This window comes from Mus pahari, chromosome 18, assembly GCF_900095145.1.
Source record: "Mus pahari chromosome 18, PAHARI_EIJ_v1.1, whole genome shotgun sequence".
Classification (NCBI taxonomy): Eukaryota; Metazoa; Chordata; class Mammalia; order Rodentia; family Muridae; genus Mus; species Mus pahari.
This window is the reverse complement of record NC_034607.1, coordinates 24,122,399-24,142,425: the sequence shown is the minus strand read 5'-3', so window position 1 is coordinate 24,142,425 and position 20,027 is coordinate 24,122,399. Positions and strand designations below refer to the sequence as shown.

Genomic DNA, 20,027 nt, shown 5'->3' with positions numbered 1-20,027 from the left:
TCTCTCTCTCTCTCTCTCTCTCTCTCTCTCCCTGCCCCCGCTCTTCCCTGGCTCCTCCTTATACCCACCCCAACCCCAGGACTGGCCTGGTACGTTGTCATCTGTTGAAGATGAGATAAACTGAGAAAAAAAAATGAGAACAAAACAAAAAAATTGTATGGCAGTTTTTACTTTTTATCGCTCGTTTTTAACTTCACAAATAAATGGTATCAAAACCTCCCTGTGTCTTGCTGGCTGTAGTCTGTTGGTCTGTCTCCCCTGCCCTTCAAGTAGGCTGCTGAAGCCGTGTATGCTGCTTTTTTCTAGGTGTTCTAAGCGTAACCCTGGTGATGAGAAGTTGTGGGAATTTTGTCTTAGTTTTAGATAGAGGACAGCTTGCAGGCACACGCTTTCTTTCCTGACCTCCCTTTTCAATGCACAAGCTAGAGAGGATGGAGAGGGGTGCAGTCCCTGAAATCACCTATCTTTCGGGGAGCCCTACCCAGTTGTCTCTGCACTTTGCCTTTGGGACCTGAGGAACCAGGCACTGAGGAGGATCCCTGGGGCTCACGTTCCCATGGATGTGGCCACACTTGTCACTAAGGGTTGCCTCATGGAAGCATCCCATTGGGGGCACAGGCCTGACGAGTGTGAGTGGAAAGGAGAGGCCAGGCCTGGGTGAGCAATGCCCAGGAAAAAGTGGACAGTGCCAGGGGGGTCTGAGCAGTGTGGCAGCCTGTAAAGTTCTTTCTGTGATCAGAATCAGCCAGGAGATGATATAACAGGTAAAAAGTGCTAGCCCCAAAGCCAGATGGAGAGCTTGTGAGCCAGCAGAAATGGACTCCATTCTCCAAAGCTACCCTCAAACTGTAAATCATGCCTTGCTAAAATAATTTCCAGAGTCTACATGATGCATCAGCAGCTGCCACTTATAGGTGAAGTTGGTTTTCCTGTGCTAGGTATCTGCGCTGTTAGTGCCAAGGACTCACCTCAGGTCTGGGTCCTGTGTGCTGTGGAGAAGGGTAGGCCAGATATTGGCCCAGTCCTACATAGCTCACAGCAGACTCTCAATGACGGAACAGCACTTGGCAAAGATGCTTTCAGGGGCTTCTTCAGCCAATATCTAAAGAAGACAAGATCAAAGATGCAGCTCATGGCAAGAGCTATGCTTGAGCTATGCCCCTTGAGGCAAGCCCCGATACAAGCAGGTTTGCTGTATTGCTGTATTGAGTGCCATCTCTTGTGTCCTACGACTGGATTTAGGGATAGGGCAGGAGTGAGCCATGGAGACCCCATGGGTCCAGGGATCAGAATACAGTCTCCAATGTTTGCTTCCCATAGGAACTAGGATACCACCAAAGTCCCTTACCTCCCTTCCATTGACACCACCCCAGCGTGTGCTGAGTCAGATGTGTATGGGCAGTCCCAGAGCTTCACAGGTGGCAGTTGGGGATCCCATTGTAGCTTTCAGAAACTGGAAGCACATTCACTGGCTCACACCTGTCATCTTAGAACTCAGGACTGAGGTAAGAGGATTTCATGAGTTCAAGGCCAGCCTGGGCTATGTGAGGGAGGCCTCAGCCTGTGCCGCCCTAAGGAGATGGAATTCACTCACCCACCATTTCATACTGAACAAAGTTGCAAACTCCAAGCTCACTAAATGGGGCTTGGGGCTCACTTCTAGGTACCCACATGTCGCAGAAGGTTCTTTTGCTGGTAAAAGGTCAGGACGGGCTCACATAGGGTGTAGTGTGTCTCTAAGCGCTTGCGGATGGCCGGCTCTGCGTCATCTGCCCGGTGCTCCACCTGTCCTCGTCGTAGCACTCTGCGCACCATGGTCTCCATGGAGCAGTCAAACACTATGACTACGTTGGGGGCCCTGCCCACCTAGGCAGCAACCAACAGAACCCTGAGTAGAGAGTCTCCCATCCATTCCCAAAAGGCCATGAGGCTGGGGAGACATGAATGTGTAAAGTGTCTGTGGAGGCCAGAAGAGGACATCAGGTCCCTGGGAGCTGGAGTAGAGGTGGTAGTGAGCTGCCTACATGGATGCTAAAAATTGAACTCAAGTCCTCTGCAAACAGCAGTATATACTCTTAAACACTTTTGAACCAAGTATAGTTGGCACATGCCTTTAATTCCAGCACCCTGGAGGCAAGGCAGGAAGATCTGAGTTTGAAGCCCAACCTGGTCTATGGAGCTACTGCTGTTGTTTTGGATTCTATTTTTGTTTTTTGTTTTTTGTTTTTTGTTTTTTTTTGGTTTTTGAGACAGGGCCTTGAACTTGCAGAGACCTGCCTCCCTCCTCCTCCCCAGTGCTTGAATTGAAGGTGAATGCCACCATGCCTGGCACAATAGATGCTCTTGACTGCTGAGCCATCTCCACAGCCTGCAACCTTGTTTTTGAGGCAGGTCTTTCACTGGCCTGAAACACTTAGACTAGGCTGGCTGACCAGTGTCAGGGATCAGATCAAGCATGGACACCACACCCAGCTTTCTATGTGGCTCTGGGGATGGAACTCAGGCTCACAGACTTACAGGGTTCGCACTTTGCTGACCTAGCCATACCCTGTACCCCTTGGTTTACTTTTTGAGACAGGGTCTCATATCACCTCAGCTGTCATGGAACTCCTGATCCTCCTGCTTCTGATCCAGATGCTGGAGTTACAGGTGTGTACAGCCACACTGGATATGTTCTTCTCTATTTTTCTTATTTACTATTATAGAGAGACCAGATCATTTTATATACTCAAATCTAGCCTCAAACATCCCTCCTGCCTCAGCATCCTGTGTGCTGATACCATAAATCCTTTTAGTTCCCTCCCCTTCCACTTTTTTCCTTTTATGGAGAGGGTCTCACTATACAGCCCTGAAACTGTTCCTGTAGACCAGGCTGGCCTGGAACTCGGAGATCAACCTGCCTGTTTCCCAGGTACTGGGATTAACTGTGTGTGTGCTGCCTTCCCCACTTCTTTTTTGGACAGGGTCTCATGAAGCCCAGGATGACCCTGGATTCCTGATCTTTCACCTCCCCAGTTTCAGGGCTGGGATGAGGGGTGTGCACCACCATGCTTGGTTTCTTGCTTCCAATGGGGTCAGGGACACCATCGAAGTCCCTTACCTCACATTTGAGCTGACACAAATGGGGTTTCACTTCTAAGCCCTGGGGATGGATGGAACCAAGAGCTTCAAATATGGGAGGTGACTATTGTGTCCTGTGAGCCTAGTCCCATCCAACCTGAGGCTTGATTTGCAGTGGTGGGCAATGCATGTTAGAGCCTGAAGGTTCTCTCCCCCTCCCTCCAATGGCCTCTCCCTATAGGCAGCAAAGTCACCTGCTCCCTGTACCTCCGACAGTTTTGGCACCTGCAGTATGGTTCTGATATTTCATCCTTTTTCTTTTATTATTATTGGAAGGAGGGGAGGCATGTGTGAAAGTCAAAGGACAACCTTGTTTATGGAAGTCTGCTCTCTTCCATCTTTAGGTGGATTCCAGGGATAGAACTCGTGGTTATTGGGCTTAGCAGTAAGCACTTTTACCTGCTGGCCTCCCTTCCCTTCATCGGTTTTGTTTTGTTTTGTTTTGTTTTTTGTTTTTCGAGACAGGGTTTCTCTGTGTAGCCCTGGCTGTCCTGGAACTCACTCTGTAGACCAGGCTGGCCTCGAACTCAGAAATCCGCCTGCCTCTGCCTCCCGAGTGCTGGGATTAAAGACGTGTGCCACCACGTCGGGCCTCAAGAATTTTTTTAGACCTATATGTATAGGTGTGTGCTACACAAGAGTGCTAGTGCCCGTGGAGCTACGGAGTGGGTGCTGGAAATTGAGCTCAGGTCTTCTGGGAGATTCACGGGTGCCCTTAACTGCTGAGCCATTTCCCAGTTACTCCCCCTCCCTTCCTTCTGCTCCCTCTTTTTTCCATCTTATTATGAGACAGGGAGTCTTCTCTGTGTAACTCTAGCTGTCCTAGAACTCTGTGGACCAGGCTGGCCTTAAAGTCGAACCTGCCTCTGACTCCTGAATGCTGGGGTTAAAGGTGGATGCCACCACGCCCGGCTTAAAAGATTTTTTTTTTAAGATTTATTTATTTTATGTATATGAGTATAGTGTCACTGTCTTCGGACACACCAGAAGAGGGTGTTATATCTCATTACAGGTGGTTGCGAGCCACCATGTGGTTGCTAGGAATTGAACTCAGGACCTTTGGAAGAGCAGTCAGTGCTTTTTTTTTTTTTTTTTTTTTTTTTTTTTGTGGTTTTTCGAGACAGGGTTTCTCTGTATAGCCCTGGCTGTCCTGGAACTCACTTTGTAGACCAGGCTGGCCTCGAACTCAGAAATCCGCCTGCCTCTGCCTCCCAAGTGCTGGGATTAAAGGCGTGCGCCACCACGCCCGGCCGCAGTCAGTGCTTTTATCCACTGAGCCATCTCACCAGCTCCCAGCCCTGTTTTATATAAAGATGCTTGTCCTGTACACTTCCTCACGGAATGGAGACCATAGGCTCCATGCTGGCACACAGGTATTTCCTTATAACCGCTAGTTAGTTGTCCACATTGCTCAGACACCCTGGATAAGAGGAGCTACTTGACACTGGTTCTGTAATTGCCCAAAGCTGCCCACACCCTCCACACTTGGCCTTTAGATGACTCAGAGCACCTGACAGAATAGCCACAGTGCTTATTGTCAAAGCAAGATTCTGTGTTCAGTACAGGTGCAGATTTCTTCCCTAAATGTATTTACTTGTATTTACTCTGTCCATGTCACACGTGTTATGACATGTTAGTGCATGTGTGGAGGTAGAGAACATCCTGCAGGTGCCAGTTCTCTCTTGTCCTCAGGCTGGATACAAGCCCCATTTCCTACTGAGAACTCTAGCAGGCCCCACCCACTACTTTCAGTTTGAGCTCTATTACATGTTTGGATAGGGGACTGGTTATGAGCCAGGACCAGCGTATCCATATGCATCTCACAACCCAAGAAAGCAAAGTGTCCACAGAACGCATCCCTGAACCACACCCCAGACTCTCACTTAAAAAACAAAAACCAGCTAGGCAGTGGTGGCGCACACCTTTAATGCCAGCACTAGAAGGTAGAGGCAGCTGGATCTCTGAGTTCGAGCCTAGCCTGGCTTACAGAGTCAGTTATAGAGCCAGGGCTACACAAAGAAACCCCGTCTCAAAAAATAAATAAATAGGGCTGGAGAGATGGCTTAGCGGTTAAGAGCACTGACTGTTCTTCTGAAGGTCCAGAGTTCAAATCCCAGTGACCACATGGTGGCTCATAACTATCCGTAATGAGATCTGACACCCTCTTCTGGTGCTGTCTTATTATGTGTGTACTTACATATAATAAATAAATCTTTAAATAAATCTTTAAATAAATAAATAAAAGTTGTGTGGGTATTATAGAGTACACCCATGTACCCACGTACAGTGCACAGTTAGGACTGCTGCATGGCTTGGTGATAGAGTACCTGTTCTTGGAGAGGACCTAGATATGATTCCCAGCATACACAGGATGGCTCACAACCATTCTAAGTCCAGTTTCAGGGGACCTGATACCATGTCCACACCTAGGCCTTAAAGGACACCAGGCATATCTGTGGTAGACATACATATATGCAAGCAAAACACTCACATGCATAGATTGAAATATCAAAAAAAAACAAAAAAATAAGGAATTGGGACTGGAGAGATGTCTCAGTGCTTAACGAGGTCCTGAGTTCAATACTCAGCAACCACATGGTGGCTGGGATCCAATGCCCTCTGGTGTGTCTGAAGAGAGTGACGGTGCACTCACATACATTAAATAAATAAATAAAATCTTTAAAAATTAACAAACAAACAAAAAGCAATGAATTGACTGTTACATGTCCAGTCTGCGTTGTGTGCCTGTGTTCTTAGCATTCAGGAAGGGTTGCGGGGACTCCCAGGTCAGCCTGGTTACATAGAGAGACACTGTCTCCAGAAACAGCACAAAACAGAAAGAAGCCAGCAGGGCAGTGCTGTCTCACTTCTATTATCCCAGCATCACGGAGGTGGAGGCAGGAGCATTCTCCATTCAAGGTCACCGTTAGATACTTAGAGATGGAGGCTACTCTGGGCTACATGGGACACGCTGGGAACTGAGGTTACCACTCCACCCTGACTCCCAGCTCACAGTTCCCCTTGGGTTACACAGTTTCACATTTTAAGAAATTGTGATCAATATTTAAGCAAGGTGGGAGCTGGGGGGCAGCTTCTGCAACACAACTCTCGGCTTCCCATAAACCCTACTGGCTTGGTAATGTTGGGCCTGCACATCCCCATGGCAACAGCAGTGTGAATGCTTCCTATGCCCATTGGCAACACTCTGCACGGATAAATTCACCCTTTGGAATCTTTCAACAGCATCCCAATTTTTTCATGCATGTGTTTGTGAGTGTGGCAGTCAGAAGTCAGCCAGCATGAGGGCCTTGTTCAATTTGTACTGTTTGTTTGTTTTGTTTGTTTGTTTGTTTAAAACAGGGTCTTTTTTTTTATGGTGTTCCCAGCTGAACTCCAAATGTAGCTCAGACTGGCCTAAGAAATCACAATCCTTCTGCCTCACAGGGTCCCAGTACTGGGGTGACAGGCATGGACCTCCATGCTCAGTTTCTGACCATTACTAACGCAGAAAAGAAACCGCATGTGCAGGCTGGGCAGAGCACAGTAGGTAGACGGCTCACCCAGCATGCCTGAAGCCCTGGCTTCCATCATCAGCATATAAACTAGGTGTGGTGGCACATCCCTGCCATCTTAGCACCCCAGAGGTGGAGGCAGGAAGAGTAGGAGTTCAAGGTCAGCCTCTCCTGTGTTATGGAGTTTGAGATCAGCCTAGGCTCTATGAAATCTGAAGGAATCGGGAGATGGGGGTGGGAATCAGGAGAGGAGGGAGGAGAGGAAGGAAGGAAGGTCCTATCTCCCAGCCTTAGGTCCTCCCATATCCATCCACTAGGCTTTTATGGAGAGTGGGGAGAGGGTGGTCTGAAACCTCCACTCAGGTAGCGCACACCCCGAAGGGCGCTCTGGCTCTAGGGGATCAGGTCACTCACAATCCGCTCAAACTCTTTGGCCTGTTCCAGCTCTCTGGGGAAGCCATCGATGAGGAAGCCTCGGATCTTTGGATAAGACAACAAGTTGTCACTGACCATGTCCAGAATGAAGCCCTGGGAAGGAAAGGGCATGGACTCAGGATCCACCCCTCCAACAAGGCCAGGGACTATGACAGCCACTCACTGTGGACCTCCTGCAAGACAGACAGGGAGACAGCACCCAGCATTCTAATTGCTGGGTGGACCTCCTGTAAACCAGGGAGACAGTGCCCAGCATCCTAATCACTGGCTTCCTCTGCTTGCATGCTTTTAAAAACAATTTGAGATTATTTCTGATTGTGTGTATGTCTATGTGTAGGTAGCTTCAGGTGCCCCAGAGGCCAAAGATGTAGGACCCACCCCCCCCCCGGAGCTGGATTTACAGGCCATTGCGAGCCACCTGAGAACTGAACGCATGTCTACAGAGCAGTTAAGTATCTGTAACAGCTGAGCCACCTCCCCAGCAACTAGGCACGGAGCCCAAGCTGGCCCTGAATTGAGACTCCCCTGGTCTGCCTCCTGAGTGCTTGGCTTTTTTGCTTTCCTTTACCCCCAACCCCCTATGCACCCATATACTGAGCACCAGGCCCCATAAAATGCTAGGCAAACCCTTGTTCTCTGAACTAGGCTCTCAGACTCCTCCTGCTTTGTTTTAGAGACAGAGTTCCCATAGCCAGGCTCACTGGAAACTTATACTGACCTTAAACTCAGATATCTTGCCTCTGCCTCCAGAGTGTTGGGATGAAAGGTATGGCACCAAGTCCAATGACCTTGAACTGAATTTCCCATCTTGCCTCCACCTTCCTGAGTGACAGGCTTGTCCTACTCTGCCCATCAGATATTCTAAGACTCTACCAGACAGATTCCATTACCTGACACACCATCAATCTCATTCTAGATAAATGTGTCTACTTTGCTATGTGGGGGAGGACATGTGTCCCGTCTCAGCAATTTGCTTCCTGGACATTTTCGGTAGGGTCCACTGAATATGTGGGTGTGCAGTTTATGGGAACAGCAGCTGATTTGTTTAAGTAATTTATAGGGTCTATGTAACCCAGGCTGACCTCAAGTTCCCCATTCTCCTGCCTCAGCCTTCCAGGTCCAAGGATGACAGGTGTTTGTCACTTCAGCTGGCTTTCTTTTTCCCTGTCTCCTTTCCTCCCTTCCTTCCTTGTCACTCCCTCCCCCATGCCTGATATAGCCCCTGCCATATCCCAGGCTAGAATCTTTTGTCTTGGGGGGAGGGCTAGTTTAAGACAGGGTTTCTGGGTGTCCCTGGCTGTCCTTGAACTCACTCTGTAGACCAGGCTGGCCTTGAACTCACAGAAATCCTCCTGCCTCTGCTTTCCCCCAGTGCTGGGATCAAAGATGTGTGTTACCACTGCCTGGCTGGGCTAGACTCATAAGTTTATTAGATCTAAAAAAAAAGGTTATTCGATCTCTTTTATTATTTCTCTAGTTGGGGAAGGGTGGCGCATGTGCCGTTCACAGTTCACAGTTCAGGGGTTGGATTCAGGCTCTGAGGCTTGGCCGCAAAGCCCTCACCCAGTGGGTCATCTCTGGCCCGCGGCATGGACTGGCCCGTCTATGTAGTCAAAGGTGCCCTGCCCAGCATGCACCCAGTTTCTGCAGTGCTGGGGATGGGACCCAGGACTTCCAGCATGCTAGGCCAGTGACCCTTTTTTAGTTTGTTTTATTTGTATGAGTGTTTGCTTACATGTATGTATGAGTGTGTGCAGAGCCCTCAGAGTCCAGAAGAGAGTTCCAGAAACCCTGGAAATAGAGTTAACAGATGGTTGTGAGCTGTCATTTGGGTGCTCGGAAACAAACCCAGGTTCTGGACAGGAGCAGCCAGTGTCCTTAACTCTTACACCACCACAGCACTGTCAGATAAGAACAGTGTTAGGGCAGCAAGGCAGTCACTGGGCCAGCAGACCCTGGCTTCCTGGGGACTCCAGCCATGAGTGACCTCATGAACTCCTGTGAACTCTCACCGTGGGTACCAGGAATCCCTTCTGCATGATGTCCCGGATCTGCCGTCCCCTCTGGGTGCTTCTCTGAGCCTCCTCCCGCAGCAGTTGGCCCAGCTCCACGTGGTAGAAGCCGTATTTCAGAGCCATGTTTCTGCACTGGGTCCCTTTCCCGCAGCCGGGCCCCCCCACCACAAAGATGATCAGGGGATACCTCAGGATATCTATGGTGTTCAGGGAAGAAAGAGGGTACTAGTGCAAGAAAAGAAAAAGCCGGGCGTAGTGGCACGTGCCTTTAATCCCAGCACTTGGGAGGCAGAGGCAGGCGGATTTCTGAGTTCGAGGCCAGTCTGGTCTTCAGAGTGAGTTCCAGGACAGCCAGAGCTACGCAGAGAAACCCTGACTCAAAACAACAACAACAAACAAACAAAAATCCTGGACTCACGTTTCACGTTGAAGTATCCCTCTGTGGGGATTTTCCTGAGCCATTTGCACAAATCTCCATGAAGTGCCTTGGTGATTCAATCACCGCATTTTACAGAGGGCCCTCAAACTCACCCAGTTAGCACCCTGCTCCGCCCCCCATGCGGACCTTTCTATCCTGCCTGCTTGTGCCTCTAGTCACACAACCTCTAAGTTGGGTTAAAACCTCCCTGCCCTTTCCTCTCCTCCAGTCAGCCCTCGTTCTTTGTCCCTTTCTGTTCACTTTGGTCTACTTAGCCAGCCTCTGTAACTTAAGGCGCATTCCCTGAAAGCGAAGAAATGAATGCCTCCGCTACTAGGCACATCTGTGGAGACACATCCGTGGGGTCAGTTGTTTATGTAAAAAGCCAGTCACGGAATCAGCCTATCTCATTCCTCTCAAGTTCAATGCCTGTGCCTCCCTGGTCCCTCTGCTTAACCAACTCCTTTGCATCCCGCAGGCTCCCTTTCCCTGACTCGTCCCTGGAGAATAGTACTTTCTTTGCATTACCGACACTGGCTCCACTACTCAAGTTCTATGCCAAAGGCATCAACCATCGGTGGGATGGGAGCATGCGCAGATGCGTTCCTTCCGTGCACGGGTCGATGTGCACCCCCAGGTAGTGGGGATACTTGCCCATCTCCCCCTTCCGTTGCCCCATGTAAACCAACCACCCCCCCCCACGTCGTTACCCTTCTCCTGGGGTCTCAAAGCTCTGCCCAGCTGGGGCAGCGTGGACTCGCACAGACCCATCCCGCCCGCAATGCCGGGGTACGCTGGGGCCCTGTCTCCACCCTGCATCGAGTCCCCGGCTCCGCTCTACGTCACAAGGGGCTCATTTTGCAAGATCCTCGGGATCCCCACACCCCAGGACCCAGAGAAAACAGAACCTCAGACCCGCCCCAGAAGAGCCGAGGAAGCCACCCTACAGAGCGGGCCTTGGTTGCCATGGCAACGCGGCCTCCGCGCCCGCTTCTTGGACACATTGACGCTTGCGCAAGAGTACCGAGGCCGCGTCTACCAGGAGACTCCATTTCCACCCTACCCAGGATGCTCCGCGGTGGCTGAGTCGTGACGTCGCGATGGGCGTGTCTACACGTGACTTATCCGTGCTATATAAACAGAGACCGCCGCCAAAAGATGGCTTTATTTCTCTCAGAAGCTGGAGACCTAGAATAGGGACCGCGACAGCGCTCATCTCAGTGTGGCGGCAGTTCAACTTCCGGGTCAGGCTCTAACGCATGCGCAGAGAGTTAGGTCTCTTTCTCTTCTTCCAGCGTTCTCGGAGACTTAAGGGTTTGGGAATCCAGAGCACAGCATCACACTTACGTGACAACCAGGAAAGGTGCCTTCCCTTTCCTGGGGCCGAGGGACACAACGAAGTTCATCCCGTCAGGCCGACCGGGAGCAGCTTGAGCACCGGCCATGGCGGCTCTAGTGAGTATGAATGAGGTGGGGACAGAGGTGTCGCAGAACAGACCCCGCGCGCTCTCCTCGCCTTACAGACCGCTGCTCTCTTGCAGGGCTCCAGCAGCCAGAATGTCACCGAGTACGTCGTCCGAGTCCCCAAGTAAGTCCCCATCCACCCACACTCCAGAACCTCAGCCCTGTGTTCCCCTGCCACCCCGTCCAAGACGCAGTAACAGTCACCCCCTGGTAGTTTATGTCAGCGTCGGTGACTTTGTCCTGTGTCAGACTGGTCAGGCCAGACGTGGTGACTGCCTTTAATCTCAGCACTTGGGAAGCAGGTGCAAGAGAATTTCTGTGAGTTCGCAGCCAGCCGGGTATATAAAATAGTGAGTTCCAGAACAGCCAGGGCTACATAGTGAGGTCGTGTCTCCAAATAAAAGAAAATCCCAAACTGGTCACAAGTGGTACACATCCTGTTTTCTGTGCTAAGTACCATGCCCCTCAACTTCTAACTTTCTCTTAGGTGGGTGCTAGGCAAGTACTCCACCACTGAGCCACACCCAGCCCCCTCTTATTTTTTGTTTATTTTGAAGACAAGAGTCTTACTGTGTAGTTTAGCTGGTTTGATCAGGCTGGCTTTGAACCCACTCAGATCCATTAAGACCTTTGCCTGCCTGCCCTTCTTTCTACATAGGGGTCCTCTGCACCTTTGGGTCCTTTTTTCTTCTCTCTCTCTCTCTCTCTCTCTTTCTTTTTCTTTTTCTTTTTCTTTTTCTTTCTTTCTTTTTCCGAGACAGGGTTTCTCTGTGTAGCCCTGACTGTTCTGGAACTCACTCTGTAGACAAGGCTGGTCTCAAACTCAGAAATTCACCTGCCTCTGCCTCCCAAGTGCTGGGATTAAAGGTGTGTACCACCACTGCCAGGTGGTTCCTTTTTTTTTTTTTTTTCTTTAAGATTTAATTTATTTGTACCTATGTGTACGAATGAAAAAAAAAAAAAAAAAAAAACCCCGAGAAACTAGAGCAGTGGTTCTCAACTTGCAGGTTGCCTAAAACCATCAGGAAACACAGATATTTACATTACCATTTATAGTTTACAGTTATGAACTAACAAAAATACTTTAATGATTAGGTTACCACAGCATGAGGAGATGTACTAGAGGGTCAGAGCTTTGAGAACCATTGCTCTGGAGTCTTTTATGAGTTCCCATAATTACCTACAACCAAGGGTGTAAATCATAGATTTGTTGAATGAATAATCAATATATTGAATATTTTCTTGCCCATTCCAGGAACACATCCAAAAGATACAACATAATGGCTTTTAATGCAGCCGATAAAGTCAACTTTGCTACCTGGAACCAGGTGAGTGTGTAATTCTGGGTGGCTGGGGCAGGGACCTAACCCTGGGCTGGTGACTGTATAGTAATAACTTTACTAAAATGATGATGCGCACACCTGTAGCTCCAGCAGATTTGTGATTCCAGCCATTTGGTGGCTGAGCAGAAAGATTGAGTGTTTTAGACCAATTTATTTATTGCTACATAAATCCTATCTCCAAAGAAAAAGGAAAAGCAAAGCAAAACAAAGCATGCCCGAGGATGTGGTTCAGTCAATAGAACATGCATCTAGCATATATGAGACCAAGCTGGACCACCAGCACCATGTATACTAGCCACGTTGGCACACGCCTGCCTGTCATCCCAGCACAGGAAAGGGGTAGGACCTCAAACTGAAGATCATCCTTGGCTACACAGTAAAGCCAAGACCATGTCTTTTTTCGAGACAGGGTTTCTCTGTGTAGCCCTGGCTGTCCTGGAACTCACTCTGTAGTTCAGGCTGGCCTCAAACTCAGAAATCCACCTGCCTCTGCTTCCCAAGTGCTGGGATTAAAGGCATGCGCCACCACTGGCCGGCCACAGACCATGTCTTAAAAAAGTCAAGTAGTGGTAGCAAGATGACTCAGTGAGCAAAGAGGTGGCTCCAAGTGTGTCCTCAGACCGCACACAGGCCATGTCATGTACAACCTCCACCAAAACAAATACACTTTAAAAGGTTTGGGTTTTTGTTTTTAAGATAAAGCCAGCTGGCCTTATCTTAAAAGTAGTGGCGCATACCTTTACTGCCAGTTTGAGAGCAGCAGGGTCAGTGGATCTTAGACTTCAAGGCCTGCCTGGTCTGCATGGTGAATTTCGGAGCAGACCCTGTCTCAAAAGGATAAAACCATTCCAAAAGATGGGTACAGCCAGGGGTACTAGCATCCCAGCACCAGGGAGATAGAGGCAGGTGGATCATAAGTTTGAAGCCAGCTTGGGCTACATAACAGGACTTTCCAGATAATAAGAATAAAAAAATTTTAAAGGGGAAAGTTTTAAACTATCCACTCTTCTGGGTGCCATGTTAAAATGTCACCATCTTCATACTATTGGGGTTGTTCCTGGGCCTTCCTCAGGTGGTCACTATACATCTTTAGTCTCTGTACTCCATGATCTCTCATGGACCAGTCTGTTTTACTGTTGTTGTAGTAAGTCCCACATTCCCTGTGGCCAGAGTCTTGTGTGTGTGTGATGTGTGTATTCATGTGGGCATGCTGTGCCTGTCAAGGCCAGAGTTGACATCAGGTGTCTTCCATAGTCACTCTACACCGTATGTCGATGACATCTGTTGGGCCACTGGTATGTGAGGGATACAGTTTGGAGATCAGAGAAGACTTCTCAGGGGTCAGTTCTCACCTTTTGCCATGTGGGTCCCAGGGCTCGACCTCAAGCCTCAGGCTCAACAGCAAGTACTATCCCATAGCCTTTCTACATTGTGCTTTGAGTCAGGGTATCTGACTGAACCTGGGGCTTGCTGACCTGTGAGTTCCAGAGACCCTCCTGTCTGCACCACTACTGGGGTCTCAGATGCCATGCCCAACTTTGTCTGTGGGTACTGGGGATCTGAATTCCTGATCCTCGTGCTTGCAAGCCAGCTACCTTACCCAGTCCCACAGCCCTCTCCCTGAGCAGAGTCCACAGGTGCTCACGTCCCTGGCCTTCATGCCACATGGGGAGTCGCTGGGAACACATAAAGCCTGGCACAGGGAGGCAGAAGGGCATCCCTGCTTCTCCTTCAGGCGCGGCTGGAGCGGGATCTGAGCAACAAGAAGATTTACCAGGAAGAGGAGATGCCAGAGTCTGGTGCGGGCAGTGAATTCAACCGCAAGCTCAGGGAGGAGGCACGCCGGAAGAAGTACGGCATCGTCCTAAAGGAGTTTCGGCCTGAGGACCAGCCTTGGCTACTCCGTGTCAATGGCAAATCAGGACGGAAGTAAGTGATGCTGAGGGAGGGAAGGGCCAGCCTCTGTCCCTCACACATGCATACTTTGGAGGCATCTTCCTCTAGTCTGGCCAACCACCTCCCTTATCAAAGTTTAATCTTGGAGGTAAATCAACTAGATACTGGTGGCCTGGCTCAGCAGTCTGAGTGTGGCCTGGAGATAGGGCCTTGACACTTGGGATGACCCCATGGGCGAGGATACTCCATTGCAAAGAAGGTGGAGTCTGATGGAGCCAGTGACGAGTGCTCTATGCTAGTTACTCAATGAACCAATAGCTGGAACCTACACGGTGTAAGGCCCTCAGTAGCCATGGATTATAGGCTGGGAGCAGGATACACAGTGCAACATGGCCCAGAATCTGGTAGCAGCTGGTGGCCACAAGGTGGCAGGGTGAAGTTTGTGCTAAGGAGATGGTAGCCCATGCCCTTCTGTCCTAATCATTTCTAGAAGAGCCCAAATGGGAACTGTAGAGGGGGTGGATGGAGTTCAGGCAGGGTGGGTGGGACCGTAACCTAACCTACGCTCTCCACAGGTTCAAAGGCATTAAGAAAGGTGGGGTAACAGAGAACACAGCCTACTACATCTTCACACAGTGTGCTGATGGTGCCTTCGAGGCCTTCCCTGTACAGAACTGGTACAATTTCACACCACTGGCCCGACACCGCACACTCACTGCTGAGGAAGCGGAGGAGGAATGGGAGAGGTGAGCCAAAGGGGGTGGTTACAGTTGTGTATGCCCTCAGAGCAAGGCTGCCTGGAGTACTGCTCAGTACTTGCTTGGGCAGACCTGTCTTGCTTGAGTCTTTGCCTGGGAGCTGAATGAAGGCTGGTACGACAGATATGCACAACCTGGGGGTCCAGGGAGGCGCCTCCTAATGGCAGCTGCCGCAGTTCTAGCCTGGGAGGGAGAGACAAAGACGGGTGCAGGGAGCCTGGGATTGAGAAACTGGGGTGTATGGCATAAGATACCTTGTACACCTGCTGAGGATGGGACCTGTGGGTTCAGAGAGGGCTTCAGGAATTTGTGGTTGTTGGGTTGCTCTGTGCTTGCCTATAAGTCTAGACCAGTTCTCAGGGGGCCTGGACTGAAATGTCAAAAGCAGCTCCTCCCACTATGCTTAGTCTTATTCTGGGTATGCATAGGTGTGGTTCATGGACAGCTCCTTGTCCAGTGAGACCCTACACCTTCTCTAAGTAATCCTTGAGATAGATTAACTGTGGGGGGTGTGTGGGGGGGTAGTGTATCACCTTGGCACACAGATGGCAGAAGCAAAGAGGATCAGGCATTCAGGTCCATCTTCTGTATGAAGTTTGAAGCCAGCTGTGGTTATGAGATTTGGCTTCAAAACACCCCAAAACTTGCCAGACACAGTGGTACATGCCCTTAATCTCAGCACGTTGGTACACAGGCAACGGGATCTCTGAGTTTGAGGGCTGGTTTATATTCCTGTTTTAAAAGGTATTTTAACTGGGCCAAGCCTGGTGGTGCACACCTTTACTCCAACACTCTAGGATACAGTGGCATGAGCATCTCTGAGTTCAAGGCCAGCCTGGTCTTCATAGTGAGTTCTAAGACAGCTAGGACAGTAGAGAGATCCTATTTCACAAAAAAACAAAAAACAAAAACAAAACCAACCAAACAACCCCCTACCTCCAAACCCATAGAAGGTTATTTAGCTAACCAATATAATCGCTGAATATGCCTGGAACAGACCCTGAGATTGGGGGAGCTAAGATTTGGGGTTCCCAGGGGGCTGAGGTGCACATGGGCCTGAGGCCATCTCAGGGCTCACCCTATATTGTATCAAGATTTGGGGGTTTGAAATGGCCCAGGCTGTATGCCCTGCCTCTTTCTCTTTCTGTTGCATGAGGTGTGCCTCAGGTTAACTACCCTGCAGGGTCTCTCTGCCTTAGCCTCCTTACAGTGTTTGTGCCTTAATGAGGTTATCCTGTCATGCCCATTTGTCCCTGTAGAGAAGGGATGCTCATTTGAGTGTCCCGGTCATTATCTTCTACCGTTCTCCTTCCCAAGGAGCTCTTTGCAGTCCCCTGCTCCCCACCATCCTCTGCTGCACAAAGTACTTAGTCACTTGTTCCCATATACAGGAGGAACAAGGTCCTAAACCACTTCAGCATCATGCAGCAGCGGCGGCTCAAGGACCAGGACCAGGATGAAGATGAGGAGGAGAAGGAGAAGCGCAGTCGCAAGAAGCCTAGTGAGCTGCGCATTCATGACCTGGAGGATGACCTGGAAATGTCCTCTGATGCCAGCGATGCCAGTGGCGAAGAGGGTGAGTGGACTCAGAGGTCTTAGTTCAGAGACAGTTGACACCCCCAGGAAGCTCATGACACAGGTTACTCAGGAAATGAATGGCACCATTACAGAATTTCCGTGGGAGCAATTTGTTTAAGTGTTCCAGTGGTGCTGTGCTGCATCACGTGGACTTGGTTGATTATAGGTATAGGGTTTTTGGTGACAGAATGGCAGTAATGGTGGAGTGGGGTGAGGACAGTGGGCTGAGGTACTTGCACAGGAGGGATAAGCTTTCTACTTTCTCTAAGAATTGGCTCAACCTGGGGTGCAGTCTCCCTGTCGGGATATAACACAAAAAGACATGGTGTGCTTGCTGCCATCCCGAACTGGAGTCTGAGGCAAGAGGATCTGATCCTGTTAGCCAGTGGTAGCACACATCTTTAATCCCAGACTCAGAAGGTGGAGAGTGGTGGGTCTCTGTGAATTAGGTAGTCTACAGAGCAAGTTCCAGGACAGCCACAGAGAGACAGAGAAACCCTGTCCACAAGAAACAAAAACAAAATATTCCCAAACCCCACACAACATAACATGCATAGAGGTTGGGAATGTGTTCGCGGGTGGAACTCATGCCTAGAATCCCCTTAGGGTAACAGGGGTCGCATATCAGGTAACTTGCGTATTAGATATTTACAGTACAATTCATAACAGTAGCAAAAATAGTTATGAATAGCACCAAAATTAATTTTATGGTTGGGAGTCACCACATGAGGAACTGGGTTAAAGAGTCACAGTGTTAGGGAGGTTGAGAACCACTGGCCTAGGTCGCTAACCCTTTCTCCCTCACCTCTGTCCCTCCCTTGCCTGAGGTACAACTTATATTTATGTACTATTTATACTACAATTTGTAAGAATCCCCAGAAAGCTGGCTAATGGTGGCACAGGCCTGTGACCCCAGCATTCAAGAAGCTGATGCAGGAGGACAATTAATTCAGGGCATGCCTGGACTACAAATCAGGGCTTCATATCAGAAGTAATTACATAATGAGTGCTCTCTGTAGAGTTGAGCATCCATCACCATGATGACTTGTGGATGATTTCAGATCTCTCTTAGTCGGGGTTACTATTGCTGTGATGAGACTCCATGACCATAGCAACACGGGGAGGAAAGGGTTTCTTTGGCATCGATTTTCTGCATCTTAGTCCATCACTGAAGGAAGCCAGGACAGGAATTCAAACAGGGCAGGAACCTGGAGGCAGGAGCTGATGCAGAGGCCATGGAAGGTGCTGCTTACTGACTTGCTCCTCATGGCTCGCCCAGCCTGTTTTCTTGTAGAACCTAGGACCACCAGCCCAGGGCTGGGCCCGCCCACATCAATCTCTAAGTAAGAAAATGACCTACAGGCTTGCCAACAGCCTGATCTTATGGCGTGGTTTTCTCAGCTGAGGCTCCCCTCCCAGATGACTCTTAACTTGTGTCAGGTTGACATAAAACTAACCAGGACAAAATCCTTTATTTCTTTCGCATTTTCTCCTGGTGACTATGAATCAGCTATGTGTCCCTGGAGAGCTGCCTGCTCAGATACTTTTTATAAAGGCTTTAGATGCTATGTGACCTGTGTCTTTCCTGCCACTGCTTGAGTACAATGATGCATATGGCATCAGTTGTCAGGATTTCCCGGCTAGATGGGATTGCTGCTCATGGGTATAGCCCTGCCTAGAATCCCCAGTGAGAGTGTCTGGGAGTGGCTTGGGTGGAGCCCCTGCCCAGCAGTGAGGGAAGATCTGTGCTCATCCAGTCTGAGCTCCTGTATCTTCCTTTCATAGGCAGCAGAGCCTCCAAGGCTAAGAAAAAGGCCCCAGTGACCAAGGCAGGCAGGAAGAAGAAAAAGAAGAAGGGCTCAGATGATGAGGCTTTTGAGGACAGTGATGATGGGGACTTCGAGGGCCAGGAGGTAGACTACATGTCCGACGGCTCCAGGTAAGGCACTTTTGAGGCAGAGATGAGGCAGGGGCAAGGCAGGCCAGACCTGTGGTCGCCCAACTTCATGGCTTGCCTTTCTCTGCCCTACAGCAGCTCTCCAGATGAGACAGAAGGCAAGCCCAAAGTGCCCCAACAGGAGGATGGCCCAAAGGGTAGGTGCCAGTTAGGGATCAGCCAGGGGATGGGAGTGGGCTCAGAAGTTGCCGCTGCTCACCCCTGTGACCTGTGTCCCAGGTGTGGATGAGCAGAGCGAGAGCAGTGAGGAGAGTGAGGAGGAGAAGCCCCCTGAGGAGGACAAGGAGGAGGAAGAAGAGAAGAAGGCCCCTACCCCACAAGAGAAGAAGCGCAGGAAAGGTGGGTGATGATGGCCAGTTCCTTTGGACCTCCCTGCTCATGGGTGCTGGTGGGTAGGCTCTGTTGGGGTCTCTGCTTATGATCTTTATGTGCCTGCCCTATGCAGACAGCAGTGATGACTCAGACAGCTCAGAAGAGAGCGACATAGACAGTGAGACCTCCTCTGCGCTCTTCATGGCGGTAAGTCAGAGCTGGGGGCTTGAGTAGGAATGACAGTCTGAGCCTTCACACTCATACCCTAATCTCTGCAGAAGAAGAAGACACCCCCAAAGAGGGAGAGGAAGCCATCAGGGGGAAGTTCAAAGGGCACCAGTCGGCCAGGAACTCCCAGTGCAGAAGCAGCAAGCACCTCTTCTACCCTGCGGGCCGCAGCCAGCAAGCTGGAGCAGGGTGAGTGCCCAGAAAAGCCTGTCCCTGGAGAAAGAGCTGCTGGCCACCACCTGTTGTCCCTGATCTGGGCCCTACCCGGACCTGACATTACTCTCTCCACCAGGGAAGCGGACGAGTGAGACTCCAGCAGCCAAGCGTCTTCGGATGGACACGGGTCCCCAGAGCCTGTCTGGGAAGTCCACACCCAGCAGCGGGTACGTTCAGACAGGAGCAGGACCATAGGTGGGCCTGGGCTAAAGGGACTCTTGCATGACTCCAGCATCCCTCCCGTCCCCTCCCACAGGGATGTCCAGGTGACAGAGGACGCAGTGCGCCGCTACCTGACCCGCAAGCCCATGACCACAAAGGACCTGCTGAAGAAGTTCCAGACCAAGAAGACGGGGCTGAGCAGCGAGCAGACAGTAAATGTGCTGGCGCAGATCCTCAAGCGCCTCAACCCTGAGCGCAAGATGATTGGTGATAAGATGCACTTCTCCCTCAAAGAGTGATGCCAATAAAGAGAGCAGGCCCAGAGTGCGTGCTAGTCGTCACTGCCACCCCTGCCCTCTTGGAACCCTGAGGCATCTGAACTTCCTTCCTTCCTTCCTTCCTTCCTTCCTTCCTTCCTTCCTTCCTTCCTTCCTTCCTTCCTTCCTTTCTTTCTTTCATGCATCATATATATATTAATCATTCCATTTGTTTACATCTCAAATGATATCCCACTTCCCGGTTACTTACTCCCTCCACCAACCCCCCATCCCACATCTGCCCTCCCCCCTCTCCTTTGCCTGTATGAGAGTGCTCCCACACCCACCCACACTCT

General features: G+C 50.2%; 2 protein-coding genes across 2 annotated transcripts; one reads left to right on the top strand and one right to left on the bottom strand.

Moving 5' to 3' along the window:
* Positions 1 to 1,033: 1,033 nt before the first annotated feature.
* On the bottom strand, positions 1,034 to 10,271 carry LOC110335474 (adenylate kinase isoenzyme 1). The gene is made up of 4 exons (XM_021217658.1): positions 10,211 to 10,271; positions 9,080 to 9,279; positions 1,672 to 1,866; positions 1,034 to 1,102 (listed from the first exon to the last, which is right to left on the bottom strand). Exons 1-4 carry the CDS (start codon positions 10,269 to 10,271, stop codon positions 1,034 to 1,036), a joined length of 525 nt encoding a protein of 174 aa, XP_021073317.1.
* A 369-nt stretch (positions 10,272 to 10,640) lies between these two features.
* Gtf2f1 (general transcription factor IIF subunit 1) lies at positions 10,641 to 19,741 on the top strand. Its single transcript, XM_021217949.1, has 13 exons — positions 10,641 to 10,955; positions 11,042 to 11,088; positions 12,220 to 12,292; positions 14,043 to 14,236; positions 14,779 to 14,949; positions 16,353 to 16,537; positions 18,325 to 18,478; positions 18,572 to 18,633; positions 18,716 to 18,835; positions 18,942 to 19,015; positions 19,087 to 19,225; positions 19,329 to 19,419; positions 19,509 to 19,741. The coding sequence occupies exons 1-13, from the start codon at positions 10,944 to 10,946 to the stop codon at positions 19,711 to 19,713; spliced, it is 1,527 nt and encodes a 508-aa protein (XP_021073608.1). The 5' UTR covers positions 10,641 to 10,943; the 3' UTR covers positions 19,714 to 19,741.
* The last annotated feature ends 286 nt before the right edge of the window (positions 19,742 to 20,027 follow it).

Coding starts and splice junctions, on each gene's coding strand:
- LOC110335474 (XM_021217658.1), bottom strand. CDS start 10,271: ATGGGTCTGTGCGAGTCCACGCTGCCCCAGCTGGGCAGAGCTTTGAGA. Junction 9,280..10,210: donor TTTGAGACCCCAGGAGAAGG/GTAACGACGTGG, acceptor TGAACACCATAG/ATATCCTGAGGTATCCCCTG. Junction 1,103..1,671: donor AAAAGAACCTTCTGCGACAT/GTGGGTACCTAG, acceptor TGTCTTCTTTAG/ATATTGGCTGAAGAAGCCCC.
- Gtf2f1 (XM_021217949.1), top strand. Junction 16,538..18,324: donor CGATGCCAGTGGCGAAGAGG/GTGAGTGGACTC, acceptor TTCCTTTCATAG/GCAGCAGAGCCTCCAAGGCT. Junction 18,479..18,571: donor TACATGTCCGACGGCTCCAG/GTAAGGCACTTT, acceptor TCTGCCCTACAG/CAGCTCTCCAGATGAGACAG.